This window comes from Pongo abelii, chromosome 6 (assembly GCF_028885655.2).
Source record: "Pongo abelii isolate AG06213 chromosome 6, NHGRI_mPonAbe1-v2.0_pri, whole genome shotgun sequence".
Classification (NCBI taxonomy): domain Eukaryota; kingdom Metazoa; phylum Chordata; class Mammalia; order Primates; family Hominidae; genus Pongo; species Pongo abelii.
In genome coordinates, this window is record NC_071991.2 from 71,017,411 (window position 1) to 71,035,382 (window position 17,972).

Here is a 17,972-nt window from a genome sequence, read left to right on the forward strand (position 1 = left end):
TGGCAACATGAATTTAAACTAGAAACACAGAATAAGTTTAATGAGAAATAAGTCTAAATGGGGTTTAGAACAGCAAGGTGGAAGCTCTAAGTTAACATTTGATTTTGTAGCTAAAATATTGTTTTTACTTGGAGTAATCTCATGCTACAGCTACAGCTTAAAGTTAAAAATAATAGATTTTTATTATTCACTTAAAAGTTGGTGGCTTGGTTGCATATTCTTTTTAAAGTGCTTTTATTAAATTTACCTATGATCCTGGGCTTAACGAACTTTGAGATTGCAAAGCACTATTTGCTGCCACACAGTTGAACTACACCGAAAATAAATCATTAGCATCTCTAAACTCTATGCTAAAATGGAGTCATTAGTGAGGAGTGAGCACTTTCTGTACAAAGTGGATTCCATACAAAACACATTTGCTTGTTTTTCTATGAGTCCAACCTCAAATATGACCAACTATTACATGGCTATCTTGTATAATAATCATGCCCCCCACTGTATTCCACTCCTTTAGTTTTTCTGCTACTAAACAATATACAATTATGTATTTACACTTGAAAATACACAAAAACACATAAGAATATTAAAATGGAAAAGAGCCATATATATGCACCTAGAGTTTGGCCTCCAAATCAAGGGTCTCAGCACTCTGAGTTAAATAGGTGAGCAGATGGGCTGTCACCGAGTCTTGGGAACAGACTGTGTGGGATTCTATTGATGTGAGTTCAACTTCTGCTTTCTGGCTGAATGCAAATATTCAGATTGGAAAGGAACCTTGAAGCTCACGCAGTCCAACCTCCACCTTTATGTTAAGATGATTTCTAAAATTTTGTAAATTCTGTCCTTTTCATATGATTGATTTACCAAATGTAGCATAGTGCATCAAAGCAATTAGGTTCACCTTTTGGCTCTGTCACTTTCTAGGTATGTGAATATGAATAATTATTAACATCTCCAATGTTTAGCTTCTCTATCTGTAAATGAGAATCACATTTATCTTAAATTGGTCTGGAGCAGGAGCAAATGAGATAATATAAAGTAATTAGTCCTAGTAAATACTCAACAAGTGACAACTCTTAACTATTAGCCCCTTTTTAATGTCTTCTGCTAAAAATAAATTAATAATAATGATTGCATGGGACTAATTATCTAGTATACTACCAAACAGTATTTTGTAGAATATTCCTTAACATCGGAAAAACATTTCACAAAATTACTGTTGTTTCTTGAACTTCTATACAGTTACCTATTACCGTAGACGAGTTACTCAAAGATGTAGGGACTCCCATCTTCTAATGTATAAAATGAGAAGCTCCATTTTATAAATCTTCTAATGTATAAAATGATTGCATGGGACTAATTATCTAGTATACTACCAAACAGTATTTTGTAGAATATTCCTTAACATCGGAAAAACATTTCACAAAATTACTGTCGTTTCTTGAACTTCTATACAGTTACCTATTACCGTAGACGAGTTACTCAAAGATGTAGGGACTCCCATCTTCTAATGTATAAAATGAGAAGCTCCAACTCCATGATCTCCAAGGTCTCTTGTTCAAGTAATTTAACAAAATCATGTTTGACAGCATATCCTCATATTTTATTTATAGTGTTGAAATGTGTATTTGCTGCCAAATGTCTGATGTGGGATGTATAAATGGTCCTTATATACATGTGGAATAACATTAAGTTTGTTGATGTTAAAAACTACTGGTATTTTTTTTTTTTGGTATTATTTGGCTCAGAATCTGTGCTTCCCATTTTGTTTTAGAATAAGCTGACAGCAAATCATTTTCCACAGAACCTCAAGGTTTAGTTAAACTGAGAGTTATAAAAGTAGGCCATCTTTTTATTACTTTAAGTTTCTAAGACAAACTTTCTTTGTGAAGTGGCTGTTATTTTTTTTAATCTCCATAATATCAAATGGCATTAAATCTTGGACATATGTATACACATTGCAACCTAAAAGGCATCTACTTTCTTTCAGATCTCAGTGACCAGCTGCTGGAGGTGGTCGGCTTGGAAGGAGCCATGGAGATGGGGCAAATATACACAGGCCTGAAAAGTGCTGGCCGGCGGCTGGCTCAATGCTCCTGCGTGGTCATCAGGTAATTCCCTTTCTATAATTGACAAAGGCATTTGATATGGCATAGCCTCAAAGTAATTAAAAGTATGCAGAACTCTGATAGTAACATTGTCTTCTTTGGGCTCCAAATAATCAGTTATTAATACAAATATATTTCAAAATAATGGACATTGGCAGATTGTATAAAATATTGGTTAGCTATTACTGATATGGTTTGTTGGAATCTGATTCTCTCTTGTTGACTACCATGGACATATTGATGTACGAATTCAAACATACAAATTTTATCATTTATACTCAAATTAGTCTACTGAAGCACCAAAGTATTTACTGGGCAAATTATCTATGAAAACAATGATGAGACACCATTGACTTAAATCATTTCATGGACTAAAGTGCCGCATTAAGATTTTATATATGTTTTAAATTTTAACTTTTTCAAGCATTTTTTTTTTGCCCGAAATTTCCCCCCAATTTCCTTTTTTTTTTTTTTTTTTTTTTGAGATGGAGTTTCACTCTTGTTGCCCAGGCTGGAGTGCAGTGGCACAATCTTGGCTCACTGCAACCCCACCTTCCAGTTTCAAGGATTCTTCTGCCTCATCCTCCCGAGTACCTGGGATTACAGGCACCCACCAACACATCCTGGCTAATTTTTGTATTTTTAGTAGAGATGGGGTTTCACCATGTTGGTCAGGCTGGTTTCAAACTACTGACCTCGTGATCTGCCCAGGTGAAGCCACGGATTGTAGCACAGGAATAATTGATGTTATTTCTCCCAGTTCGCAATGTAGGGTTATAAAAACAAGGAATCTCTTTTGACTGTAGAAATTCTGATCGTGTCATTAAACATAAACCCTGAAATTTTTCTTTTGGCATCCAGAATTTTTTTAAATATCACTACACTTACCAGGAAGCTCATAATATTCCTGTGACTAAGGTACTTTTCAGGGTATTTATTAATAGTGGAGAGTTGAAGCTCCTTTCATTGGAGATAAATTTAGAGCCCAACTATTACCATATTTGCCTTCCCTGGTCTCATCATCTTATATCTCACATATAGTCTGTAATATAAAGTATTTCCTTGCAATACTTAAAATGAAATATTTTCCCTCAGGACGAGCAAGTCTCTGCCAATGCAAATTGATGGGGAGCCATGGATGCAGACCCCATGCACTGTGAGTACAGAGTAGTTGATATGCTATGTCAATCTCAGTTTTGCTTTCCTCTTTGACTAAATAACCACAATAACTGATTTTTTTCTTTATGTCTTTTCAACCTATCAGCAAATAGTCTTTTTGTTGTTGTTGTTATTTGTGTGTCAGAACCACTACATTTAGGTTTTAGACATTATATACCCTTGGCAATGATTTAGCTCTTGAATGTTTGTGTTTAGCCTAAGTATAAATAGATCTTTTAAATAGATCAATTATAAACCATAGATCAATTATAAACTATGGAGATAAACAAAATATTAATAAAAGTTTATCTTAAACTTTTTTTGTGTTTATTTCAGAGCACATTATGAGAATATTATTTACGAGACGTGCAGACCTAAGCTTATATGTGAATTTATTTCTCAGCTTTTCTATTGCCTCCATTTGGGGATTTGAGGGCTTTCTTCTCCATAAGAAAAAAATTTCTCTCCAGTTTCTACTATAATTGTGTTTTCCAGAATGAGATATTATTTAAGTCAGACACTTTGCCCCTCTCAAAAAAAACATCAGTTTTCATTTGCTTGGTGAATATTTTATTGCATTTCAAAAACATGCTAGGAACTGCTTTTAGCACTGGGAGTAGAAACATGAACAAGACCAACAATATAATTTCCTTCAAGTTATTCACATTCCTATAATAGACGACCAAATAAATAAACAAATATATGATAAATATAACTTCAGACTGCAAGAGTTATTAAAAAATAAGGTGAAATGATGACGAGAAACTGGATTAGGTGTGGAGAATACTACTTGAGATAAGGGAGACCTCTTTGAAAGGACACAGCCAAAAGCTTAGTATAAAATACAAAAAAAAAGAAAAATTAGCTGGGCTTGGTGGCACACACCTGTAGTCCCAGCTACTCAGGAGGCTGAGGCAGGAGAATCACTTGAACCCCGGGAGGCTGAGGTTGCAGTGAGCTGAGATTGTGCCACTGCACTTCAGCCTGGGTGACAGAGTGAAATTCCATCAAAAAAAAAAAAAAAGACACTAAGGAGGGTGGTGTGACCAAATCTTCTAGAATTAGGGGAGAATGGTAAGAGGTTAAGTAGAAAAGGTAGACAGAGAACAAATCATATAGAAAAAATGGTGGTAAAGAGCTAAATTTTGATTCTAAGTATAATAGGAAACTACTGAAAACTTTAAGCATCATCTGATTCACATTTTTTTAAGTTCACATTGGCTGCTCTGTGGAGGATTGATTGTATTGAGCAGCAACTGAGAGATTGGTCTATCCTAGTACTCTGGGCTTGGGCAAAGATGGCAGCAGGGAAGTAAAATGAAAGTGGATGAATTTAAGCTATATTCCAGAGGTAGAACAGGAAAAATTTATTAATGAGTTCCTGGGGGTGCAGGAGGTGGAGGAGAGAAAGGGCTGAATTGAAGTTAACTCTTATCTAAGAATGATAGTCTCATTTACTGAGTAGTTAAAATTTGGAGAGAAACTGATTAGAGGGCAACAGGGGAAGGTCTTAATCTTGCACAAGCATTGTGCTAAATGCTTATGTTATATGTGAGTATTTATTAAATATTCACACAAATTCGAAATAATGGAACCACCATTTTTTAAATGGAGAAAATACAAGTTCTGGGAGGTTAAATAGCATACTCAAGGTCAAGTATGAAGTAGATATGGAACTAAAATCCAAGACTCTTTAATTAAAGCCCATTCTCTCAACCACGACTGTGAACAACTTTACCTACAGATTTCAAACAGCACAGATTAGCATGTAAGAAGGAATTTTTCATTTTACCTTTGTAATGGTTTTACTCTGAAACTACTGGCTCAAACTTTGTGTATAACACATAAACATAACTTTGTGTTTGTTTCTGGTGCTGCCTGAACACTACATCTTTCTCCTCCCTTCACCAGTATGTATACGCATACATCTTTTCTGTAATCCTTCACTCTCCAAACGACACTTCTAAATTCACATTATTCTATTCACATGGATGTTAAAAATGTTGTTTTTAATGATGGTGATGGTGATAGTGATGATAATGGTGGTAGTGATGGTGGTGATGGTATTGCAGGGATGGTGATGGTTATGATGGTGGTGGGGGTAATAGCTGCTATTGTGATGGTGGAAATAGTGGTGAAACTTGTGGTGATGGTGGTGGTGGTAGTTGCAATGGTGGTGGTTGTGATGCAAGATAGTAGTGGTTTGTAGTGGTGTTGTTTTTAATGAAAAGTCACTTTTCATCAGCCTTGGTAACAAAAGAATAAGTAAATCAAAGACAATAAAACCAACTAGCTTCCATGAATACTCCTTGTATTATTTTGGACTCTTCTCAGGAGAAGAGGCATTTAGCCCTTATTCCATGTGTTGAGTCAAGAAGTGGTCACAGCTATTATAATATCTAAAAAAAAGTTCTTAGAATGTCCTGTACATACAGTTGGAGACACTTGACCCATGTTGATGCATTTAATTCTCACAAAAATTCTATGGTTAGCCTTATTTTATGAAGGAAATAACTGAGGAAGACAAAGGTTAAATAGTTCATCTAATTCTACACAGCTAATAAATAGCAGAGTAGAAATGGAAACCCAGGTGGTCTGGCTCCAGCATCTGCACGCTTCATCTCTGCTCCTTATTGTGAAGCTCAACACAAAATGGCCCCAGTGCATGCTGGAAATCTCCCTCCAGAGTGTGTGACCTTTGGTAAATGATGGACTACCTTTCTCCCTGACTACCTTTCAAGCTTCTCCAGCTTGAAAATGTCTGCCTATTGAAATTTAATTAATGTGTTAGAATAATTTAAGCTTGTTTAACACAACCACTTTTAACACTACTTTTGTTAACTTTTATTTCAATAAGTAATAAGACATTCATTTCACCTGTTAACTATCATGATTTACAATTGTTAAATTAATAATAATTTTATGTAACATATTAATTTTCTTCCCTTGTAAACTCATTTATTCATTTAAAACATTTATTGCAGCTTACAGTAGGCCAAGAATCATAGTAGACTATGGCTCATGATTGTGATTTTACATTCTGGCATACTCTACTTTTCCTAGAGCCACATGGGGTTCTGAACTTTAAATTTCACTGTAATTGAAGAGAATACGTAGTATTCATAGCATTGGTATGGTTAACTATGGAGCGTTTTTTGCTTCAGTTGAATAACCCAATATTTTTCTTACAGAAAATAAGAATGCTACAATGTTAAAATTCTCTGCTGAATATAAATATCTGTAAGCTGATATTCAATTTATGAAAGAATTGCTCTAGACATAATTTTAGAGGAGAGCAGAAGTTCTGTTTTTTCTATAAGTAGAAAATATAAAATGGAAATATCAATTAATGCTTAAATATCAATATAATACAAGTTTCGGAGTTGGTGGGTAGTGATGGTGACACAATGTGATTGCGCTTGGTGCCATTGAACTGTACACTTAAAAATGTAAGTTAAAATGGTAAATTTTATGTTACGTATATTTTACCACAATAAAAAAGTCATTGAGAAAAAAATTAATGTAAGATTTATTTATAAATTTCACCAATATTGAGTTCAAAGATCAGGAAAATAAAAAACCGAAGAGCTTAGTACTAACTCTTCAAATACGCACTTTGTAATTATTTTTAGGACCATCTAGATTCTGTCACTTGTAAAGCCATCAACATGAATTTTTTTAAGTGCTCCTGTATTCATTGTTTCATAATAGTCACTGAGTTAACACAATTATTTTAGCCATATAACTATTGCTTGTGATAATAAGCATATCAAACTAAAGACAACATTAATTCTAGAAGAATGTATATTGAAAATCGTTTTAGAAGAGCTGTCTTTAGGCCAGACTCCAGAGTCTATTTTATTCTTTCTTCTTCCTCCCCCATCCTTCCTCCTGAGCATGTAGAACATATGATTCTGTAGTCAATATGTTCTTATAATGGGAAGAAGAAAGAGCAGCTTGGAGTGGAGGGTAGAGGGAATAGAGTGGTAGGATAGGAGAGGACATAGACTAGTTAAGATTTTATTTTGTATCTGTACAACCAGCACCCCTTTACTACCCATTTATTTTAAGTGATACATGACCAGTAAAGTTTAAGTGACAAGTGACTATTCAAAGCCTCAGGAACCTCAAATTTATTACAACTAAAATGGACTCATCATTTGCCTCCCACATCTCTCCTTCCCCAGATGAGGTCTTCTCACATCCTAGATCTGCAATTCTTCCCTCTATCATACTGAGATAGTGAAACCATTGAGACATCTGGTGTTTCCTAAGCTAGAAATCTGAAAGTCATCCTGTACTTCTCTCTATACCCTCAAATCCAATTTACGTGTCCATATAATGATATGACCTATTTCTGGAATCTTTTCCTTTCTTTCTCTCCCTATTAACCACTGTTTTAGATTTGGCCCAATTCATTTCTCTCTCATTCCTGGCAAAACCACATCAATATTTCCTCATCTCAATTTTTGTTCCAATTAAGTCCATGCTTCACACTTCTATCAGAATAGTCACTATAAAATATGAATCTCACAGTGGCACTCTTCTACTTAAAATATCATTTAGTTACTTTCTGTCTGATAAAATGTAGTTTGAGTGAGGCTTCCTGTTTTACCGACATAATCTCTTACTTCTTAAAAAGTCTTTTCATGCACTTCCCTCTTGTCCCAACAAATTTTTCCTCTTCTTTAGTTTGGTAACACAACTCTTGTTTTGAGACTCATTCCTTGCTGTCCTTCCCCCATAAACCCTTCCCTGAACACAACCCCTCCTTCCACTTCTCCACTCCTTTTTCTCCAAATAGCCTAAAAGCTCAGCCTCAGTGTTTCACAGTTTTATCAAAACAGTAACAACATTACGTTGGAATTCTCAGTTATATGTCCAGCTCCTTTTAGACACAGGCTTACTGAGGTCATGGACCATGATTTGGATCATCTTGGTAGCCCCAGAGCATAGCACTGTGCCTCACACATAATTAGATTGCCAATACCAAATGCACTTTGAATTTGCAAATTTCTGAAATACTTCTTAGGGTAGTATAACATTTTTAAAAAGTGTTTTTCTACTAAATCTTCTTTCACTGAACATAATGTAGGTTGGCTAGCAATTCATTCACATATTTTTATATATAAATACATGTAAAAGTTATTTTGAGTTATCTTTATTCATTATATTCTCAAAGCAAAGAATTTGAATGTATCAGAGAAGAAATTCTTTCTCAATCTCAAAAGATTTAATCCTTCTATTTCCTGTATGGTATGATTAAACTTCTTTGGGCCACTTCCCTCTGGATTATCAATTATATATTGCTTTTGCACATTCAAAAAGCTGCATTCTGTTAATTATTTGAAATATTAATAGGCATGTATTATTACTCATGACACATTTATGAAAAGTAATGCCAACAAGATTTTAGTGCAAAATTACTCTGGGTATTTTGTTTATGATGAAGACAGAAAAAACTGAAACTTCCTTCCATGTGGTAGAGAACGGAAAGGAAATCATGAACAGATTATACATTAAATAGTGAAATGATCACAGGTAGACTAAGAAGACTCTACAAAGTGATAGCTGAGGCCACGGCAACTTCTAGAAAACATTTACGTATGTTTTAACCCCTCTTTGCCTTTTTTCTGTACCTTCCCTGGCATAATACCTCTTAAGATCTTAAACCTGTTTGCCCAGTCTTAGCTTACAACTACCTTCAATGTGCAATTGAGCCCTGACCTGGTGTGGGACCAATCCCCACCAAGCCTGGTATTCTTGCTGTCTTAGGTACAATCCTTTCAAATCCTGGGTACCCTATGAGCACCTGTCTCCTACTGCCCAGACTTCTACTGTGTGACCCATTCCATGAGATGTTATTTTCTAACTTGACTGCCAGTTCCCCTCCCTGACACTAGCACCTCCTTGACTTGGACACTGACTGCCTGCTTTGCCTTTGTTTGTGTCCTGTACTAGAAAGACTTGGTCTTTTCTCTGTTGCCCTAGCCACTGCAGTTATCTAGAGTTCATTTTGACACTTCTTTTCACACATCCCACCATAACTTTAAAATACAAACTATTTAAAAAAGAAAAACAGTATTCTGGAGCTTATTACATTTTTTGTTTATGTGTTTGTTTTTTCAAATCGTTAAAATGACCATAACATTAAAGTGTTAGTTACTCTTTAATCACTTGCTAAATACACAATAATCTCAGGCCATTAAGATACAAAGTAAAAGGTTGTATAAATTTAAGTTTTTCAAGACCCAGCAAGTTAATATCAACTAGACAAAGGTTGCTGGATTTTTCAAGACATAAGAACAGCCTGGAGATATTTGGAGGAAACCCTGGTGACAATGCCTAGATATAAAATTTACCTTGCTTACCATGTACCAGTTTCTGTTGTACGTGTACATGTTTATTACTTATTTAATCCCCACAGCAACCCTAAGATGTCAGTAAAGTTATTTTAATCCCCATATTATAAATTTAAGAAAAAACCTGAAGCCAGAGAAGTCAAGTACCTTGCCCAAGGCCACACAGCAAAAGGCAGAAATAGGCCATTGGGTTTTAATCTCTTAATTATGATGCTTTGCTGCCTCACTCAGTCACTCTTCAGAGGCTTAATGTATTTCTTTCTTTTCTTTTTTTTGAGATGGAGTTTCTCTCTTGTTGCCCAGGCTGGAGTGCAATGGCGTGATCTCGGCTCACTGCAACCTCCACCTCCTGGGTTCAAGCGATTCTCCTGCCTCAGCCTCCCAAGTAGCTGGGATTACAGGCATGTGCCACCATGCCTGGCTAATTTTGTATTTTTAGTAGAGACAGGGTTTCTCCATGTTGGTCAGGCTGGTCTTGAACTCCCAACCTCAAGTGATCCACCCACCTTGCCTGCCCAAAGTGCTGGGATTACAGGTGTGAGTCATGGCACCTGGCTGCCTTAATGTATTTCTAATACTAATAATTAATTACAACTCTATCATTTAAAACAGAAAATCCCTTTTCATCTTATTTATATTATTTATTTTTATGTAATACATATTTTGTTTCCCAATGCAGCCAAAGCTATCCATCATATTGTTGCCAGAATTACTACTGACCAACACAGCTATGATCTTACTCCCTTGATCTCAAAGTTCAATGCCTCCTCATTTTACATAGAAAAAAGTTCGGAATCTTTGTCATGACATTAAATTATTCTCCCAAGGCCGGGACCAGACTGCTATGCCTCATAGGAACCACTTCCCAGAGGTTTACCATGCATAGTACTTCGTTTTTTGCCTCAAATCCTTACCCTCTATTTTGTGCTTTAGAAATAGATTCATTCTTCTGGTCTCCAGGCAGGCTACCTCCAAATCTGTGGCTTCTTCCAGTAGTTATCTAGGACCCACGGTTTGCATTTCTTTTTTTTTTTTTTTTTTTTTTTGAGACGGAGTCTTGCTCTGTCACCCAGGCTGGAGTGCAGTGGCACCATCTCGTCTCACTGCAATCTCCACCTCCTGGGTTCACGCCATTTTCCTGCCTCAGCCTCCCAAGTAGCTGGGACTACAGGCGCCCACCACCACACCTGGCTAATTTTTTTTTTATATTTTTAGTAGAGACTGGGTTTCACTGTGTTAGCCAGGGTGGTCTTGATCTCCTGACCTTGTGATCCGCAAGCCTCGGCCTCCCAAAGTGCTGGGACTACAGGCATGAGCCACCACGCCCAGCCCATGGTTTGCATTTCTTTCATCTAGACTTACCTATGGTTTATTAATTTCATACACTTAATTTTCCCCTTTTACTCAGATTGCCTGAATTAATTATTCTGTCCTATTGGGATATATGTATCTTTATAAGTTACTTCAAAATCTTTCTGGAAGGCAATGAGATATAAATACATACATACTAAAAATAAAATAAAATCTCTTCCTTCAATGCCAAGCTTAGAAGCAATTTCCTCATGAAGCCTTTTTAACTTCCCATCTGTCAGAAATATTTGCCTGATCCTTTGTACTCCTGTGACTCTGTTGATATCTTCTTAACAGCATTCCAATTCACAGACTTGTATTTTGGCTACGCAAGCCTGCGTCCAGCTCTTCTGACTTAATTGTAAGCATTTTTAAATTTCATCTTTAATTCCCCTTCATACTTTGCAAATGTCTTTTTACATAGTGCAATTTCTGATAAGAAATTCATAGTCGTTTGAATCATTGCTTCACAATATGTAATACGTCATTTTTCTTAGGCTGCTTTCAAGATTTTTTTCTTTGTCTTTAGTTTTCAGCAGTTTGACTTTGATGAGTCTGGGCATGGGTTTCTTTGAGCCTATCTTGTTTTAGTTTCACTGAGCTTCATGAATCTGTAGCTATATGTTTTGCCAAATCGGCATATCTCCAGCTATTATTTCTTCAAATATTGACTTCTACACCACACACTCTCTCCTCTCCTTCTAAAACTCTGATGACATGTGTTAAGCACTTTATGTATTGTCTCATAGATCTTTGAGTCTGTTCACTTTTTATTTCCTTCTATATTTTCTATTGTTTACATTGGATATCTATTCACCTGTGTTTGAATTCACTGACATTTTTCTCTTTTATCTCCATTCTGTTGTTGAGTCCTTCCAGTTATTTTTTATGTTGTTCATCGTATTTTTCAGTTTTCAAATTTCCAATGATTCATTTTTTAACTATCTTCTATTTCTCAGTTCAGGCTCTCTGTCTTTCATTTCATTTCAAGAGTATCTGCCATTACTTCTTAGAGCATGGTTACAATACCTCTTAAGTCTTTGTTTGTTAATTCCAACAATTGTAACATCTCAGGGTTTGCATCATTGGCTGTATTTCCCCTTGTGTGTTTTTGAGATTTTTCTGTGATTCATATCTTGAGAAACTTTTTATTATATTCTGAACATTTTTAATATTGTGTTATGAGACTCTAGGTATTTTCAATTCTCACAGGAAATCTTAATTTATTGTTGTTGTTCTTACTATTTTAGCAGGTAGTCGACTCTGTTAGGTTCAGGTTACAAAAGCTGATCTATCGTCTGTGAGTTGTGGTTCCAATATGTTTGGTTTTCAAAGTGTTTGCAATGTTATTCAGATGTATCTTACTTGTAAAAGATCCATATGCCTATCTGAAAACTTGGTGATGATATACCCCCAAATGCAGTTCTCAAAGTCATCAGTATGTTTGTTAAGGTCAAATCTATGCATACACAGCTCAGGGATAAACTCAGGTGATCAAATGCAACTTCATAGGATAGCTTTCTCAAGCCACCTCCTCTCCATGATCTCTCTGATATTTTTTTTTTACTCCTAGGGCTCTCATATTGTTTCTCTGACTAAGAATCCAAGGCTTTTGTTTCCTTGCTTTGTCATATATTTCTTGAAGTAGCATCTGCCTCCAGGGTTCTGTGATAAAGGAATAGAGAGAGAAAAAAGGAGTAGGACTCCCCCATGCTTTGGGAACATAGTTTCTCCAGTCAGAGAAAAGATGTCTCCTCCATTGGAGTTTTAATTACCTTCCACTGCCATGGAATTGCCAGAGGACTGGGATGGAAATGATTAACAGAATTTTTTTTTTTTTTTTTTGAGATAGAGTCTCATTCTGTTACCCAGGCTGGAGTGCAGTGGCATGAAGTTGGCTCACTGCAACCTCCACCTCCTGGGTTCAAGCGATTCTCATGCCTCAGCCTCCCTAGTAGCTGGGACTACAGGCACACACTACTACGCTCGCTAATTTTTTGTATTTTTAGTACAGATGGGTTTTCACCGTGTTAGCCAGGATGGTCTTAGACTCCTGAGCTCAGGCAATCCGCCTGCCTTGGCCTCCCAAAGTGCTAGGATTACCTGCGTGAGCCACCCACCGTGTCTGGCCTGATTAACAGAACATTTTTCCCATTCACTCTGATCTGTAGGGCCCTTCTTTCCTATTTTTGTACCAGTAGGACAGGATTTTTCTTGGCGCTTTCTATCTGTACCTGGTATACAATTCCAGTTTTTGGTCTGCTTTTAAGTCCAGGCCAGGAGATGCAAGAGTAGAGAAAAAAACTAAAAACTAAAAACTCATCACTGGTTTGATGGCACTTCATGTTCTGGTTTTCTTCCCCAATTTGCCTTTTATTATTTTCTTTTCAGCAACTTCAGATATCTGCTGCACGTGTTCTGCCCAGGGTTTATAGTTGCATTCAGTGGGAGAGATAGAGTGAAGAGTGCTTATTCCTTCTTAACTGAAATTGGAACCCACACCCCCACCCCATTAGATTTTCTTGTTTATGGCTATTTTGAGATCTGGCTTAATTCTCTCCATCAGATTGGCATATTATTAGCTAGAACTACTTACATGCTGACTTGGAGATTTCATAGATTATTCCCCATTTTCATATTCCTTACAAAAATACTAAATAAGTCTAATAAATACCCTAAACCTTGAATCTTAAAACATACCCAATTTGAAAAACATCACTGATATTTTTTCTACTCTTGTGCCCCACATTTAAGCAGTTTGAGACAGCATTTACCACGTTGAGAGAAAATAATTGACCAAAAAAGCTTAGTTGTTTTTACCCACTTATAAGGTTAAGGTTTTAGGTATTTCTATAGGCGAGTAATGATGTGGATGACCACATGAGATTTTCTTTTTTAAATTACATTGTAGGCAAACACATTTTAGGACTATTCCAAGTAAGTTATCTGTTAGTATGAGAGACTTTTAGACTATACGGATGAGGTTAGGTGAATGTCCGAGGTCACGAAGCAAAGAGTTATGCAACCGGGACTGTTCCTACCTTTTCTTATTCCTGAAATTGTCATCAGTTCGTTAAGCTTGTTTGCCTAAGGATAAAAGGTTCAGAAAGGAAGAAATATCATGCTTCTGAGGTTTTCTGAAATGTGCAGTGATGAATAAAGGAGCACAGGTGTAAAACAGACAGTAGTCCAATGAGACTCCTTTATATTTTGGCTTTCTTTAGCAGTTCCACACTTAGCAAACACAGCCTAGGGCAACTACGTGAAGAAGCAACATAAACCATTGTAAGAAGAGATTGTTTTAATGGTCCTTTCAAAGGCCTATTCGAAGTTGAATATCATGAAAATCCTTTCTATTTCAAATACCATTTAAATGAGCACTTCACATAATATATATTGGAAAATATAATGGAATCCGTTGATCACTTTTTTCCCATAGTCTATGTGCTTATATCTTAATTTTTAGTTCAAGAAACAATAGATATTTTTTAATTTAACTTGGGGATAGAACTATGAGTCTTGACTAGAAGCTACTAAAGCCTAAATATAAACAGTACATGAGAAAAGATTTATAGCAGAAATTGGGCAAATATGAGAAATTAAAAATAGCTAGAATTCGCATTTTTTTGTGATAGGTGGATCTCCTTTTACCTCCCACATAAATTAACTAAACAATTTAGTAAGTTATACAACCTTACCACTCTTTTATTACAGAATCTCAGCCATTTTATTAAAACTTCTGTTTACCAGATTTTTATTTAAAACCTATTCTAGGTTCTACTATTTTAAAAGTTATTTTGAGAAAGTTGGCATCTGCAACTGAAATAGTCAACTTTCCTAGCACTTTAACAGAAATTCAATGTAGTCTGAGGTTAAAAATATTTTTCACTCCTTGAAAATAATGTTTTCTGGGATATCTGTAAGGAAGGAGGGGAAAAACTGCTTAGGAAGATTACTATCCAAAGGGGTAGAAAATAGAAATGAGGGCTGGAATCCACAGTCTTGTCTTTGCTTTTTCAGTGACTTCTGGACTTTGGAAAGTTATTTAATATTGTTCTTGGAATTATTTACCTAGTCCTAAAACCTGCTACCTACAAGTCACAAAGAAATATTGAATGGTTGTTGAAAATTGCCATATATCACATTTAGTGATATTAAGAAAGCATTAATTAATTTCTGGTATATATTAAATATTGTCATATTTAATAATACATCTGAATTTTCTTCTTTTTCATAGTTTAGACTAAATTCCCTGTAATCCCCAATTATACCCCCCCACCAAAAATTTAAACCCATGTTATTCTATAGTGGGACAATATTTGACATCTTTGAAATTTGGCCAAAGTGTTACAGAAAATGTAGCAACATCATTATTGTTTCCTCATTATCATTTACAGTTAAACTGATATTAAAGAAGGACATTGTTTTATCATAATATTTAACTTTCATAATTACATAAAAAGAAAATTATTATTAAAACTCATCTAGAATAGATGCACTGAAAACAGTGCTCTGAAATAGTGCGATGAAGGTTATCCGCATAGTTACATAACTCTTGAATCTCCCAAGACCCTTGCATTAAATTGTTTAACTTTAAATATCATTAAATAATTCTTAATGTACCAGTTTCATTATCTGGATAGTAGCCTTGTTTTGAAAATGTGAAAAGAATATTATTTTCTAGTTAAAAGTTGCACAGCAATTGTAACTTAACACTTCCTGACTTGGTAGACACACCGTTTTTAAAGAATCTTAAGTTGCTCTAATGGCTTATTTTACCAGGGTGGGAGAAAAAATCAACAGAAGAACATGTGTATTTTTAGTGATGAAAGAAAAAGACTAACCCATATGTAAACAGTAAGAAAATGCTTTAACAGGTAGGTGTAGATAATTAGTATTTTCCTGATGTGCCCAGAAATTGCATTTTGCCTAATATTTAGATACTATAGATATCTGTTAAAGAAATAAATACTACAGTTTGTTTTTTATTTTTGGTGTGGTGAAGTTTCTTATTTTTTACTTTTTTTTTTGGGTTTTTTTTTGAGATGGAGTTTCTCTCTTGTTGCCCAGGCAGGTGTGCAATGGCATGATCTCGGCTCACTGCAACCTCTGCCTCCCAGGTTCAAGCGATTCTCCTGCCTCAGCCTCCCAGGTAGCTGAGATTACAGGCACCTGCCACCGCACCCAGCTAATCTTTGTATTTTTAGTAGAGACAGGGCTTCACCATATTGGTCAGGCTGGTCTCGAATTCCTGACCTCAGGTGATCTGCCTGCCTCAGCCTCCCACAAAGTGCTGGGATTACAGGCCTGAGTCACTGAGCCTGGCCAGTTTGTTATTTAATAAGCCTAAATGTTGATACTTTGAAGAGATAGAAAATTAATAATCTTCTGCCCCCTTGAAACATACTGGCATGAGCAGACTGCTGTTCTTGTGAGTATATGTTTTAAGGTGTGAGTGGTAGTGAGTCTCCAAAAGCAATTAAATAAAACATAAACTAAAAGCACCTTTTTACCTAAATCTTCATTAGTAAATGCTTTTGCATAAATTTACGTTTTTAAACATTTATTTTTCCAAAGACTGGCACATTAGTGTTTAGTTGGACATTATTTTGTGTGTTCCCCTGTTACTTATGCATTAATTAGTTTTGTTTACCTTTGCATAATTTTTCCTAATTTCATAACAGTTGTTGTTTTTTGTAATTGACAACACAATTTACTGCATGTATGCTTTCTGGCCCTCAAGCAACAATGTTAAGGTGTAAAGCACCAATCTTTTCATTTGAGATTGGTTAAAAAAAAGGATTGATTGTGACTAATTTCCAATTAATTTGCAGTAGTTACAGGAGAACAAAACCATTGCACCTACTAATTAAAATTTAAAATATTCCAAGGTGTCATCTTTAGGTGTCTCTGGAATGTATAATTTCCATTTTGGTTCATTGCTGGATCTGTAACACCCGTGAGCTTGACAGCTCTGTTAATTTAAAGGCTCAGTAATACCTATTAGTACAAAACATGAAAAAAAATACCATTAATCATTTATTTTAATTTTGCAGCTCTGTCATTTTCTCAGTATGTTTTAAAATTATGATGACACCGTAATGTGCACAAATCGACCTGGATAAAGGGGAAATGGATCATACTACTTTGGAAAGATACTGAAGTACATTATTAGAGCTTAATTAATGCCAAGCTGATTAGATATGATTGCTTTTTGTATAAAAATATTTTAAAGATTTCTTCTTGTTGTAGCATATTTTAAATGTTATCCATCCCAAATGTTATGTTTACAATTAAACTTACGTTTTTGTCATTCTTCACTTTAATGCATTCAATTTAAATATTGTTCAATGAATGTAAGTTTTTCTTTTATTCTTTCTTTTGATACCTGAATTAATCTAGTCATTAGTTTCCAATTCAAAAAATTAATTTCATTTTGGCTAGCAGATAGTAATATCTCTCATAATTATATTCTCATGGAGGAACTCCAAACCTATGTTGGACATAATATCTAAAAACAGGAAAGGTTAAAAATTAAATGAGAAATATGCCAGATATGTAATACCTTATGTATTTATATTGATGTGACCCAAGCCTGTAAATATGATAAAAATGATAAAACTGTATGTACTTATGAGAATTTTGTCAGTAGTTTGCAAGAGGACCAATATTCACATCCAGTTCGAAACTGAATATCTTCCTCTGGAATGTGCAAAATTGGAAATAATCTCCCAGTTGATGGTTATCATCAGAATAATAATGCACAGGTTTGACTGCTTTCAGCAGTTAGAAATCTTTCTGCTGGTGGATACAGACTATAGACTCACAAGGTCTGGGCCTGACTATCCTCTCACATTTGCCTTCTGACCTTGCCTTTTCTAACTATTAATTTTCTCTGATCTCTGATTTTGTGTATTAAAATTAGAAAACAAGGCTACCATATTCTAAGCTCTTCATTAAAAGGCAATAACCTGTATTGTTGAAAATTTTGAAG

The 17,972-nt window shown here is 35.3% G+C and overlaps 1 protein-coding gene across 8 annotated transcripts in view; it reads left to right on the top strand.

The window, feature by feature from the left end:
- DGKB (diacylglycerol kinase beta) overlaps nucleotides 1-17,972 on the top strand; it is a 743,750-nt gene that overhangs the window by 711,404 nt on the left and 14,374 nt on the right. For all 8 annotated transcript variants that reach the window (XM_024249734.3, XM_024249737.3, XM_024249742.3 and 5 more), the window contains 2 exons: nucleotides 1,991-2,111; nucleotides 3,204-3,264. In XM_024249734.3, the coding sequence (XP_024105502.1) occupies nucleotides 1,991-2,111; nucleotides 3,204-3,264 (182 nt within the window). The remainder of the gene's footprint in view (nucleotides 1-1,990; nucleotides 2,112-3,203; nucleotides 3,265-17,972) is intronic.